Source organism: Myotis lucifugus, unplaced genomic scaffold, assembly GCF_000147115.1.
Source record: "Myotis lucifugus unplaced genomic scaffold, Myoluc2.0 scaffold_8, whole genome shotgun sequence".
In the NCBI taxonomy this organism is placed as follows: Eukaryota; Metazoa; Chordata; class Mammalia; order Chiroptera; family Vespertilionidae; genus Myotis; species Myotis lucifugus.
Window position 1 is genome coordinate 8930273 of NW_005871056.1, and position 14070 is coordinate 8944342.

Below are 14070 nucleotides of genomic sequence, written 5' to 3' on the forward strand. Positions count from 1 at the left end.
CCCCCAGTGTCTTGTGTCCATTAGTTATTCTCATATGCATGCATGTAAGTCCTTCGGTTGATCTCCTACCCGCCCCCCCAACCCTCCCTAGGGTTCCCACTGTAGTTTGACATTCTGCTCAATGCTGCTCTGCCTCTGTAACCATTTTTGTTCATCCGTCTATAATGGTTCTTATTATCCATAAATGAGTGAGTTCATGTGGTATTTTTCTCAGCTTCCCAGGGGCCATCTCAGTCTCACAGGGGCCATCTCAGTCTCACAGGGGCCATCCCAGCCTCACAAGGGCCGTCCCAGCCTCACAGGGGCCGTCTCAGCCTCACAGGGGCCGCCTCAACCTCACAGGGGGAGAGGAAGTATTTTTAAACAACATACCTGAAGTGATTGATTATGCTTTAAAAAATTAATTGGGACAAATGTGATAAGATTGTAACTGATTGAAAGACAGAATTCTCCAAAGTGCAGATTATCATGCACTTAACACCGTAGTTCTAAGTGATAAGGTTTAGCCTAAGGGAACCACATAGCACCTGCAGGCCGAACAAGAGCTTCTTCAGTTAAGCAAAAAGTAATACTGGTTCAAAGTGAAAGTGACATAATGGATCTTTTAGCTTCAGGCTCCCACCTTCAATAATTTTAAAAATAATTTTCCGGTTTTACATAATATTATGTTTTCACCTAAAACTTATGCTATTTTGATTGTTTAGGAATAAATATGCTTATACACGACTGACTGAAACTGTTTCTCCAGCAGAGCTAGATCTCAATTCTTTTCTTACTTTTTCTACTGTTTTAATGGCACTATGCAATGCTTACTTTCTCTCTTGGTTTTGATCACCATCATAATACTCTTAATTTAGACATATGCCATTGTAGGCACTGTATATGTTGTTTTAATAGTTGAGCCTTTTCTCTTTACCATGCAAAGACAAGAAGTAGAAACATTAATTTCCATGTAAAATTAAGTGCCTCTTGAGTTTATTTATTAGTGGGCAAATTTAAGATTCTAGCTAGATTTCAGCTAAAAATGTTTAGACAATTGCATGTTTGTAACATCTTAATATTGGTTCTTGTTTTCCAATTCTCAAAGAATGGCATATCCCCAAGGCTTACTTTTTTGGCTTTTTTATCTGGATATTCTTATCTCACCTCAGAGAGAATTCAGTGTGTCCAAAATTAAGAGAGATCCTTGTATTGCTAAGGGATTTATTCTCCAAGCTTCTTGGTGTTCTCTGCACCCAGGCACCCAGACTTGAAGTAGTCACTCAAGATATGTCACATATCACATATCCTGTACCTATGAAATCACCTTGTTAAATGCTTCCTCAAAAGTCCTTTGTATTAATGATTCCTATGGTTGCCACCCTAATCAAGTGTCACAACTAGATACCTGGATAGACTAATTCCTTTAACAAACATTTGTTGAGTGCCTAGCAAATTCTAGGCATCGTGATAGTGTGGAACTATCCTATACAATAAAAGGCTAATATGCAAATCGACCAAACAGCAGAATGACTAGTCGCTATGACACGCATTGACCACCAGGGGGCAGATGCTCAACGCAGGAGCTGCTCCCTGGTGGTCAGTGCGCCAGAAGCCAAGTCACGGCTGGCTAGCGCAGTGGCAGTGGCGGGCGCCTCTCCCCCCTCCATGGCAGTCGGACATCTGCTTAGGACCCTCCTTCCCCCGAGTGTAGGAATTTCATGCACTGGGCCTCTAGTATAATGATAAAGTAGTACTGCTCTGGAAGATCCAAAAGTCTAAAGGAGGAGACAGATAACTAAAGAGATAGTCGCCATAGTTTGATTAGTGAATGATAAGTGCAGGTGGCCTTGGTGTACCACAAAGGAAGGGCATTAGCCATTTAGTTATCTCTCTTAAGTAATATCTGCATTCCAATCCATTCCACATTCAGCTTATTGTCCTTATTGCTTCCTTCATGTTTGTTTTCTGATCAAAAACATGGTTGCTCCTTAATCCTTCTCCCTTTAGTTTATCTGTTCTCCCCATCACTTTTCTAATTTTATGTTCCTAAATAATTTTCAGTCCAGGCTTCTGGTACTGTCCCAGAAATATGCCATTTTTATTTTCAGGATGGTCTTACCTGAGTGGCTTTTCTTTTTGCCCTCCCCATCCACTTATTCAGATCTTGGCCATTTTCTAAGGTTCATCTTAGTTCTCACTATTGCCTCAAAATCTTGTCCTTTTCATGTACTTTTCTCAGCCCTATAAGCACTCAATTTATAATATAGCCTTACATTGTTAGTGTTATTTTGGTCTTTCCAAGGAAATTGTAAACTCTTTAGATCAAGCATCCCATTATATGATACTTTTGTATCCTTCATAGAGCCTAGCACATGCTGAGCTCAAAACTAATTGTTGGCTATCTGTAGTATATAAGTAGGGCGTTTTCCCCCCAACATTAAAAGTTGGTAGACCTGCGACTATATTCCTTTGATCTACTGGGAAAAGGATGTCTTTGACTGAAAGTTAGAAATACTTTTATTTTGTATAAAAATGTAAAATTGAAACACAGGAAGAAGAAGGGAAACATATTTCCTGAATTCTTTTGTCTTTTTTATTAGATTGTTCCAAATGCCTGATAGGCCGGAGGTAATGGAAAAAATACGTGGTATAAAAATATAGGTTTAGCCCTAGCCAATTTGGCTCAGTGGATAGAGCGTCAGCGTGTGGACTGAAGAGTCCCAGTTTTTATTCCCAGTCAAGGGATGTATCTCAGTTACAGGCTCCATGCAGGCCTTGGTTGGGGCATGTGTGGGAGGCAACCAATCAATGTTTCTCTCACATCATGTTTCTCTCTGTCTCTTTCCCTCTCTCCCACTCTCTCTAAAAATCAATGGAAAAATATCCTTGGGTGAGGATTAACAGAAAAATATGTATGTAGGTTGATACCAGCTCTCTCATTTAATACCAGCTCTCTCATTTAATGTGGAGCTCTGAGAAAATCCCCAAACCTTAGTCTAGCTTCCTCATCTGTAAAGTGGGGTTAATCTTACTCAAGGTTGTGATGAAGATTAAATAAACAATGGCTATGGAATGCTTTATAAACTTCAAAGCAGTATATAAATCTTGCACAGATCTGTTGTGCTTCCATGTCAGATGATAGTTATGAGTTTGCATTTTACAAAAATATGGATTTCTATATGGTACATTTTATGGTCCACTGATAGTAGCTTCTCTGATGGTTCCAGGCCAGGATGGCTTTATTGCCTCTTATGAGACAGATTTCTATCCTAAAAAGTAATGAGTGTGTTATGATAGAGGGTACCTGGGAGGGCCATCTAACCCATACCTGGGAGTTGTCAGGTCATGCTTCTTGGAGGAAGTGACATGACAACAAAGTGTGGACCTGAAAAGTGAGTAGTTAGCCCAGGAAGTGAGGGGATAAGGAGATGAGAGAATAGTTATTGGAACAAGAGACTTCATCTAGCTGGCTCTGGCTCTGAAATGGGATCCTACGCTGTACTTAGATCTGCTAAAGATGGGTATTGTGATAATTATCATCTTTTTTTTGTTTTAACTCTTTCATAGAAATTATAGCATCCCTTTATAGCAATAGCTGAATAGAATTTATTTGCCAGGTATTCGCATCTCTTCTTCCTTGTCTAGCATGGGCATATTTTACTGGTTAGAGCTGGCTCCTCTGTGTCCTTTTTGCAAACTTTTAAGAGTACTGGACAGTTGGAAGGGTTTTTGTTTGCTTTTCTAAAAACATTCACTCGGACATGATTTCAGATATTTGGAATGTGTTTATATGGTAATGTGGGGATACCTCATTTCTGCTTAGTTTAGGAAAAATGGGGAGAAATCTGGGAAAATGTTATGGTTGGGAGTTCCAGGAAAGAGAGAGCATCCAGAATGGCACCAATAGATAGCTGCTGGACAAATGAATGTGCCGCATTGGTGTAGGCAGATCACAGTAAGAGAAGGAAAGAAGATGAGGTAAATGGCATACTGCTCTGTTTGGGTGTGTAAGCTGATAATTTCGAAGTAAGCTTTAAGAAAACTGCAGGCATCCACAAGGAGGCAGGAGGCTGGATGTCCAGTCTCACAACTATCTTTTGCTAAATGAGGCTTTGATATCACGTAGTTTTAAAATCAAGTATCAGAACTTGGTAAGAACCTTAGTAAGCAAATAATACTCCTACTATACTCTGTGAACCATATGGAAGATCTGACTGATAGTTCACAGAGACAGCTCAGGCACTGAGCTAATGAAAGAAGACTGGGTAGATGCACAGTATTTGGCTTGAGCTTTCAGCAGAGCGCTATGCCATAGTAGTATTTTTCTGCAATAATCAAAGAAGGTAATGGAGGAGAAGGATATTATAATTATTACTAGGCTTTTAAATGCCAGTGAATTTGGTTGGTATTGGAAATACATGCTGACTGTAACAATTAGTTGTTGGTGTTTTTTAAAGTAACCCCCCCACCCCCCCTCCGTTTTCTACTCTGCTTTTCTACAAGATAATGGTTTGCCAACTATGGAACTTTTTTAGGATTATAACTTTCAGTGTTAACAAAAAATTCCTATATATTGTAGAGTTCTGCCACCTAGAAGAGGGGAAGTCAAAAGAGATGCTGGTCAAGTATCTAGGGGAGCTTATTTGGGGCTAGAAAGAAAGGGTGAGCTAAGAACTTCAAGGCTCTATAGCAGCGGTTCTCAACCTGTGGGTCGTGACCCCTTTGGGGGTTGAACGACCCTTTCACAGGGGTCGCCTAAGACCATCGGAAAACATATATAATTACATATTGTTTTGGGTGTTTTTAAAATATATTTTATTGATTTTTTATAGAGAAGGGAGAGGGATAAAGAGTTAGAAACATCGATGAGAGAGAAACATCGATCAGCTGCCTCCTGCACACCCCCCACTGGGGATGTGCCCACAACCAAGGTACATGCCCTTGACCGGAATCGAACCTGGGACCCTTCAGTCCGCAGGCCGACGCTCTATCCACTGAGCCAAACCGGTCAGGGCTTACATATTGTTTTTGTGATTAATCATTATGCTTTAATTATGTTCAATTTGTAACAATGAAAATACATCCTGCATATCAGATATTTACATTACCATTCATAACAGTAGCAAAATTACAGTTATGAAGTAGCAACGAAAATAATTTTATGGTTGGGGGTCACCACAAAATGAGGAACTGTATTAAAGGGTCGCGGCATTAGGAAGGTTGAGAACCACTGCTCTATAGCAATGGCCTTAATGCTATCGGACCTGACTTCCCCTTATAAATATTTTGTAACATCCCCTGTACTGTGCTGAAATTAAATCCATAATATAACCAACTCACATACATAACTAAAAATAATGCCTTCCCTCCATATACTATAAAGGAGAAATAAAAAAGAAGGTAATTTCTAATGTTTCAATATGTAAATGCTTAGGTGGGACTATGTTAGAAAACTTAATACAGCAGTGTGAATGCAAGGACTACAAATGTGGGCTGATACAATTGTATGGTATTTATGACTCCTATACCATAAGTGCCAGTATGCTAGTGATCTGATTTTCCAAAATGAAATAACTCCTAACAAAAAGTATAATCTCCCTTTTTATTTATAGGGTGGGTATAATACTGAAAATTATATGTATTTTTAAAACTGCAAAAATATGCTTTCTATTTGTAAAACTATGACCAGAAATTTTTAGAAACCTCAAACTTTTGAAATCCCTGTAGGGGGCTGTAATGTCCTCTTTCCCTCTTTGAGAACCACTGCTATGTAGATCACTTATATTAAGATAGGGCTACTGACCAATCAGAGTATTTTTTGTAGTATATCTTTATTGATTTCAGAGAGGAAAGGAAAGAGAGATAGACAGATCAATGATGGGAGAGAATCATTGATTGGCTGCCTCCTGCACGTCCCCTGGGAATCAAGCCCACAGCCTAGGCATGTGCCCTTGACCAGAATCGAATCTGGGATCCTTCAGTCCACAGGCTGACGCTCTATCCACTGAGCCAAACCAGTTAGGGCCAGAGTATTTTTTTTAATATTTTTTTATTGATTTCAGATAAGAAAGAGAGGGAGAGAGAGATATAGGAACATCAATGATGAGAGAGAATCATTGACCAGTCGCCTCCCACATGCCCCAGGCATGTGCCCTTGACTGGAATCAAACCAGGGACCTTTCAGTCTGCAGGCCAATGCTCTATCCACTGAGCCAAACCAGCTAGGTCCAATCAGAGTATTTTTATTAAACATTTTATTAGTGGTATTAGGTTTATTTTGAGCTTTTTTTTTCCTGTCCTTTGGGACCAACCACATGTTTGTGAATCAATTGGTCATTAATAGGAGATACTCTATCAATACAGTTTTATTCCTGGTGAAGTAAAGATGTGAGTTTAGCTAGAATAAAAATTACTGATGAATATGTAAGAAATATAAAACATTTATTTTTAAATCTCCTTAAAAGATAATTGGCTGCTTAAGCAAACATAGTAACAATATATTCTATTGTTTCTAATTAATTTAAAAATAAAACGTGTGACTGTAGCAGCTTAAAGAATGGATGGAGAAGTGGAAGTACATATTTTTGCAGTGCTCTTACAATACACATAAAATGAGGATAATATCCCTTGAAGACTGTTGAAACGTGCACATTATAGGTTGCAAAGCAACCACTAAAAAACAACAGAACAAAACCCAAAGAGGTACAGCTAATAAGATAATAAAGGAGATAAAATAGAATAAGAAATATTCAGTCCAAAAGAAGTCAGAAAAAAAGAGTAAAAAAGTCATTCTCCCTGAAACAGGATCAGGTATGTTCTGTGGACTGGTTGCTTTTATTTTCCCCTCCCAGATGTAAGTAAGAAGGTGATCTGTATTTCTTTATATTCAAAGGCTTGGTGGCCTTTTTTGAAGAACTCAGCATTTAGTATTGGAAGTCTTGCCAGTACTCAGGATATCTCCACTCCCCCAGTCCACTGCTATCCTGTTTTACAGCCCCAGGTTCACTCAGCACCTATTTCTGTCCCTTCTCTTTGGCGTTCCAGGGGGGAAAGGTCAGTGCATTGACTTTGTCACTAACTTCTGTACTTGCCAACCCAAGATGTGGCATAATAAACATAAAGTGGAAGAATTGATCTTTGATTTTTATGCTATGATATTTCAACATATTGTACCCTTTTCTCTTCCCCTGAATTCAGAGACATGAAAAATGCTGTAATTGGAAACAACAAGCAGAAAGCCAACCTCATTGTTTTAGGAGCTGTCCCAAGGTATGTTTGCTATCATTCCATTATCTACTAATTCTAATGTATTTCTCATTCTCAACCATAAGACTAATATTTTTTCTGTATTGCCTATTTTATTTTTGAAAAGCCTCTTAATTTTCTAAATTAATGCCATGAGTTCTTTGAAGCATCTGTAAAAAACAAAACAAATTAAAATACCAGAGAATGGGCAGTGAAGTGAATGTATGAATACTTTTTGGAAATTCGGGAAGATCATTGACTCTGCAATAAAAGATTGTTGGATAGAGAGGCAATGTACACCAACCTGATTCATTCTTCCCGATCTACTGCGAGCCTTGGCAGTTTTTTGTATGAATGGATAACAATTTCTCAGGATTTCAAAATCTGTTTTTGAATTAAAAAGAGAGAGAGACCTGGTTGGTCTTTAATTCTGTTTTTCTGTATTTAATTTCTAATTAAAAAAATTTTTTCTAAGTTAACAGAAAGTTTGATTTCTTCTGATCTAATAAGCTTCCTTTTGGCAGATAATGTCAGTTGTATAACTTTCGATTTGCTGTTACTACTCAGAACTAAGTTTTATGTGCAGTTGCTGTAAGTTTTTCATTCAGAATTTTTAAATGTTTTGGGGTTTTTCTGTTATCTTTTGATATAGGATTAATGGTTGTATTGTTTTTATCATAACCAACTTCGAATATATACTTTAGTAACCATAAAGCACTCAGTAGCCTTTTTAGAGGATTAGTGTCCAGTATATAAATATGATTTAGGGCATGGCCAGTGTTGCTCAGTGGTTGAGCATTGACCCATGAACCAAGAGGTCATCAGTCGATTCCCAGTCAGGGGGGCACATGCTCAGGTTGCAGGCTCGATCCCCAGTAGGGGGCATGCAGGAGCAGTCGATTGATGATGTTTCTCTTTCATTGATGTTTCTATCTCTCTATCCTTCTTCCCTCCTCTCTCTAGAAATCAATAAAAGCATATTTTAAAAAATAAATATGCTTTAGGGAGCATGAGAGTTCTTCCTTAGAATAAGGAAGATGGTCATAAGTGGTGGATAGCCCTGACCGGTTTGGCTCAGTGGATGGAGCGTCGGCCTGCGGACTGAGGGGTCCCGGGTTTGGTTCTGGTCAAGGGCATGTGCCTTGGTTGCGTGCACATCCCCAGTGGGGAGTGTGCAGGAGGCAGCTGGTCGATGTTTCTCTCTCATCGATGTTTCTAACTCTCTATCCCTCTCCTTCTCCCTTCCTCTCTGTAAAAAATCAATGGAATATATTGGGGGGAAAAATAAGTGGTGGATAATTAGAATTTGAAGAGTAGTTGTTTGGAAGGCTGAGCTGAAATGAAAATGGGAGGATCCCCTGATTCCCAAATGGGAGAATTGAAGAAAGAGGAGAGTTCCCCTTACTTGAAGAGCTGCACAAGGATTCTGAATATTCCTTGTAGGCTCAACCTTTGTGATCTCTAAGCTATAGCTCTGGTTATTCAAGGTCCATATCTAGTCTGAATGTAAGACCCAGCAGCACTTGGCATTGGTTGTCTTCATATTCTGAAGTGGCAGATAACAGGGACTGTGATGTTGCAGTTTCTACAGAGACCACTTTAGACAACTTTTACACTTATAGTTCTGATACACTCTTGAGATTATATGATTATTCTTTTGCTCAAAATGAAGAAAATCTTTTAGATTTCTTTTCCAAACACTTCTTTATTAAATTATCAGCTGATGAAACAAATGACCATTTCCTATCCTCTATAAGCTTGTCAACAGTATTTTTAGTACATGTGGTGTATTGGTAGTCTTTTTTTGTCACATTAGTTTTAGCTAATTTACTTTCGTTTAAGTTTTTTAGTCTCTTCTGTTTATCAAATTCATTCTTTTTAGATTGTTGTACTTGCTTCAGCAAGAAACCTCAAGTACAGAGCTGAAAACTGAATGTGCAGTGGTATTGGGAAGTCTTGCTATGGGTACTGAAAACAATGTCAAGTCTCTATTAGATTGCCATATCATCCCTGCCTTACTGCAAGGTATGTAGGGAAGTCATATTTATACAAGTAAAAATAAGAATCAGTTTGCAGTTTTAAATATGGCTGAAAAGATGAACCTTAAATTTATTTTCTGTTAATAGGACTGTTATCTCTAGACCTGAAGTTCATTGAAGCTTGCCTTCGATGTCTGCGCACCATCTTCACCAGTCCCGTCACTCCAGAGGAGTTATTGTATACAGTGAGTTTTAGATGTTTTTAATCATCAGTTACATTCACTGTCATCATACTTCTAATCTATTTAGCATCTCAAGATTCAACTGTGTTACATTATAAAAAGGTCTCAAGAAGTACTAATTCTTGCTAATTTGCAAATGTCAAATAATCTAGGCTTTGTAAAGAAGTGAAAGATAGTCTCAGACCTTGAGGGATTTATAAGCTATTTTTTAAGACCCATTTTGATCTCTTACTACATACAAATTAAGGTAACATATTTAATGCTAAATGAGTGATAGGGAGCTCTGCTCATTCTAGGTTAAATCCAGCAGAGAAGACTATATAGAGAAGCTAGAATTTGACCTGGGTCTTAAATAATGGATAAGATTTAGAGAGTAAAGAGGCCAGTCTAGGAGAGAACTGTGTAAGAGAATATGCAGGATAGCGGGCAGGATAGTCTAATGCAGGAGGGGTATCAGTGTTAGTTTCAGTTGGAGAGGTGGAGCAGAATCAGCTTGCAAGAGCCTGATTTGCCAGGCTAGAACAGAAAATTCATGTGAGATAATCCAAAGATCTTTGGAATCATTCAGTAGTTTTCACAAACCTCAGGGATTATTAGGGGATGTTTTTATTTGTGGGTTACATGGTGCTTTCTAAATGAAAATTATCCAGGCTAATAACTTTCAAATACTTCTATCCACAATCTACAGTAAGAAATATATTTTTTATTGCCACACTGTGCATATGTGCAAATTTGTGTGTGTGTGTGTGTGTGTGTGTGTGTGAGAGAGAGAGAGAGAGAGAGAGAGAGAGAGAGAGAGAGAGACCTGAGGTGGTCTTCACAAAACAGTTCCATAAATGTGATGCCCTCTGGTTTCTATTACATCCTTTTTCATTTAAAAAAAAATGCTGGTTGTGATTCTGAGCCAACACAAAGAATCAGAATGTCAAATCTGACACATGTGAATCAGAAATCTTGCCCAGAATCATGCTTTACAAATATTTCAAGAACATAAGCAATCAAGAGGCAAAATAATCAGAGATGGGGGACGTGTCACGTGGCTTCATAATCCATCCTTCCCACATCAGACACGTGTTCCCCTGGCTGGTAATGATACATCTTATATAATAAAAGCCTAATATGCTAAGTGTCTGGTTGTCCAGTCTGTTCAACCAATCAAAGAGTAATATGCTAATGTATGCTAAGGCCACTCAACCGCTTGCTATGATGTGACTGACCACCAGGGGGCAGACAGTTGACCGGTCAACCAGTCACTATGACGTGCACTGACCACCAGGGGGCAGTCCATCCGACCGGTAGGTTAGCTTACTGTTGGGGTCCAGGCGATCTGGACGGGCTGGACATGCCCAGGAGCCCTCCCATGGTCCCTCTTCAGCTGGTCAACCTCCCACGTCCCTCCCCCGCCCCGGTCATGCACTGCTGGGGTTCCTTGGCCTGGCCTGCGCTCTCTTGCAATCTGGGACCCCTTGGGGGATGTCAGGGAGCCGGTTTTGGTCCGATCCTGCAGGTCAGGCTGAGGGACCCCACTGGTGCATGAATTCGTGCACCGGGCCTCTAGTAGTATTATAAAGGAGGTTTGTGAGTCACCTCGAACAGCAGGGAGGCTCTAAATGACACATCTCAATTGTATATGTCAGGGATTTGTGTGACATTCTTCAGGGAGCTATGCCTCATAAATCTGGAAAGTGTATACTGCAGTGGTTCTCAAACTTGAGCATGCTCAGAATTGCCTGGAGGTCTTGTTAAATACAGATTGCTGGACCTTACCTAGAGTTTCTGATTCACTGATCTCGGTGGGGCCTGAGAATTTGCATTTCTCACAAGTTTCCAGGTAACTTAAGTGCTGCTGGTCCTTGGAGTACTCTTTGAGAACTACTAGTACTATAAGCAGTCCCTACATTGGTAATTCTCCTCACAGCATTCCACAGGGCTCTCCTCCTAGTAAACATCAGTCTGTTTTCCTAAGGTCCTAGTGTCTTATTTACAAAGAGGTTAAACCAGTCACTAGTCTTCTTTACTCTAAGTCAGTGATTTTCAACCAGTGTGCTGCAAGAATTTTTAAAACATGCAATACCTGATTAGTCAGGGGCACTGACCTCTTTTCCCTTAGATTGTCAGATAAAAAAATGATAACAGCCAACACAATAGTCATCCGATGTGAATGAATCAAAATTACACCTATTTTATTTTATTTTATTTTGTGAGTTCGGGGGAAAACATAACATTTTTTGGTGTGCTGCAGGATTTTTAGTAGTTTATGTGTGCCATGAGATGAAAAAGGTTGAAAATCACTGCCCTAGAAGTTTCTCGTTAACCCCCAGCCCAGTCAGTAATAGAGGGAAATTGATCCTGGCCAGCTGTCTTAACTACTTCCTCCTCATACTCTAAACTTATTTCATAACCCACTAATGAATTATAGTGCATAATTTGGAAAACTCTGATTGATGCCAACTTAACTTTCTAACATGAAAAAAATTAAGACTCAAGGACATTGCGTGACTTTCACAGTAAGAACTTGTAAATTATGAAGCATCTCAATTTTATGCCTCAGAGACCATGGAGAATCCATGAAAAGTGTTGGGTAGGATAATGACAGAGTGTAGTGCTATATGGGACAGTGAAGAGGCCAGCTGCCGAGGCAACTCGGGCACTAAACGGAAGACAGCAGCCAGATTGGAAGAGGGCAGGATGTCTAGTTTGAAGTCTCATTATCCAGTGAGCAAATTATATTAACTATTCTTTGCATGTTTACTCAACTGTAAACTGCAAATATATGACAGAATTGGCAGAAAGGGGGGCAGGTATGAAGAAATGCAGGAATGAAAAAATGAGAAAAAGGAGATTTTTGGAGAGCCCTGCAGCAAGTTGGGTGGATTCTTCTCTCTTTTGTACCATCATGTATGTTGCTAAGTGTCAATAGAGAGTATGCTATAAATGAGAAGTTGCTATTGCAAAGATTGACTTACCTAACTATAGTCATTGTGAGAGATTGCTACTGATTACTGATACTTACCATAACATCTCAGAAGTCATAATTGCCAAGTTTATTTTTATACAAATTGTATTTTATACAATAATGAGATTCGTGCACTGGGGGTTGGAGGGCGTGTTCCTCAGCCCAGCCTGTGCCCTCTCGCAGTCCGGGACCCCTTGCTCTTTACTGGAAGCGGGAGAGGCTCCCACCACTGCCATCCCGCCACTGCACTTGCCAGCCATGAGCTTGGCTTCTGGCTGAACAGCACTTCCCCTGTGGGAGCACACTGACCACCAGGGGGCAGCTCCTGCATTGGTGGTGCGCATCATTGCGACCGGTCATTCCATCTTTCAGTCGATTCGCATATTACGCTTTTATTATATAGGATTCCTCCTTATAAGCTATTTATTATTGTATATCTTTACCTCACATTTGGGTTTCAGAATAGATTTCTGTCAAGTCTTACTGAAATGATTTTGTTTTATTGTGAGAATATAGGCTGTTTATGGGAAAGAAATTGAGAATTTTCTGTTTTTGTATTTTATTGTCGATTGATGAACATTAAAGCCCTTCTCCTTATTCTTTGCCCAGACAGTTTTGGTGGCTATATTGCTTTTGTTTTCCAGTGTTTCTTAAGCAGATCTGATTTACTGTTATTAAGATAAGAGGCTTACATAAGTACCTGCTCATGGAAATAGTTCGTTATATGTGCTCCACATGCCTAAGTTTCTTGTTGCTGTGCTTTCCTTCCCTTCAACTCCAGGATGCTACGGTGATACCACACCTCATGGCGCTGCTTAGCAAGTCCCGTTACACCCAGGAGTACATCTGTCAGATCTTCTCACACTGCTGTAAAGTAAGAACCAGAATAAATAGTCAGTGTAATGTAAAATCTTATATGCCCTAAGGAGATGTGCCTGTGTATATCCTCCAGAGATAACCTGTACATATAAGCAGACCTCTGCATATATGCCCTCCCCCTCCTTTTTCTGAAATAAATGAAAGTATACCATGCATACTTTCTGCACCTTGCATTTTTCACTTAACATAATTTGAAGGCTATTCCATATCAGTACATAAGGAGCTCCCTTATTCTTTTCTTACAAACAGTCATATAGTGTAGATGTTCAGTAATTTATTTAACTAGTCCTCTGTTGTTGGACATTTAGCTTGTTTCCCATCTTAATATTATTACAAAACAATGCTGCAACAAATACCTTGTATGTAAGATATTTTATAAGAAATGGAATTGCTGCATCTAAGAGTGTATGCATTTGTAATTTTATCATACACTGTCTTGTGTAGAGGTGGTACCATTTTTACTCCTACCAGCAGTGTGTGATCATGACTGCTTCCCTACACCTTCAGTTTCCACATTGTTGGAAATTATTTTAAGTGATCTCTTACAAGCAGAACTGAGAGGTTATTCTGCTCTTTGTTGAGAGAAATTTCTGTTACTTAAGGGACCTGAACCTAACCTGACGAGTTGAAGTGCTACTTATTTTGTTTCATAGTTTACACATTGAGTGTACTCTTTTGATAGCAATGGGTGATTATTTGAGATCTTTCATAATTTCTACACATTTGCTAACTTCTAACCAAGTAATTATTTATCATCTGATGATTCTGTAAGTTTTCAGGGCAACAT

At 39.3% G+C, this 14070-nt stretch overlaps 1 protein-coding gene across 3 annotated transcripts in view; it reads left to right on the top strand.

The window, feature by feature from the left end:
* ARMC8 (armadillo repeat containing 8) overlaps positions 1-14070 on the top strand; it is a 76336-nt gene that overhangs the window by 20850 nt on the left and 41416 nt on the right. For all 3 annotated transcript variants that reach the window (XM_023749578.1, XM_023749579.1, XM_006083746.3), the window contains 4 exons: positions 7180-7251; positions 9110-9252; positions 9354-9451; positions 13186-13278. In XM_023749578.1, coding sequence (XP_023605346.1) covers positions 7180-7251; positions 9110-9252; positions 9354-9451; positions 13186-13278 — 406 coding nt within the window. The remainder of the gene's footprint in view (positions 1-7179; positions 7252-9109; positions 9253-9353; positions 9452-13185; positions 13279-14070) is intronic.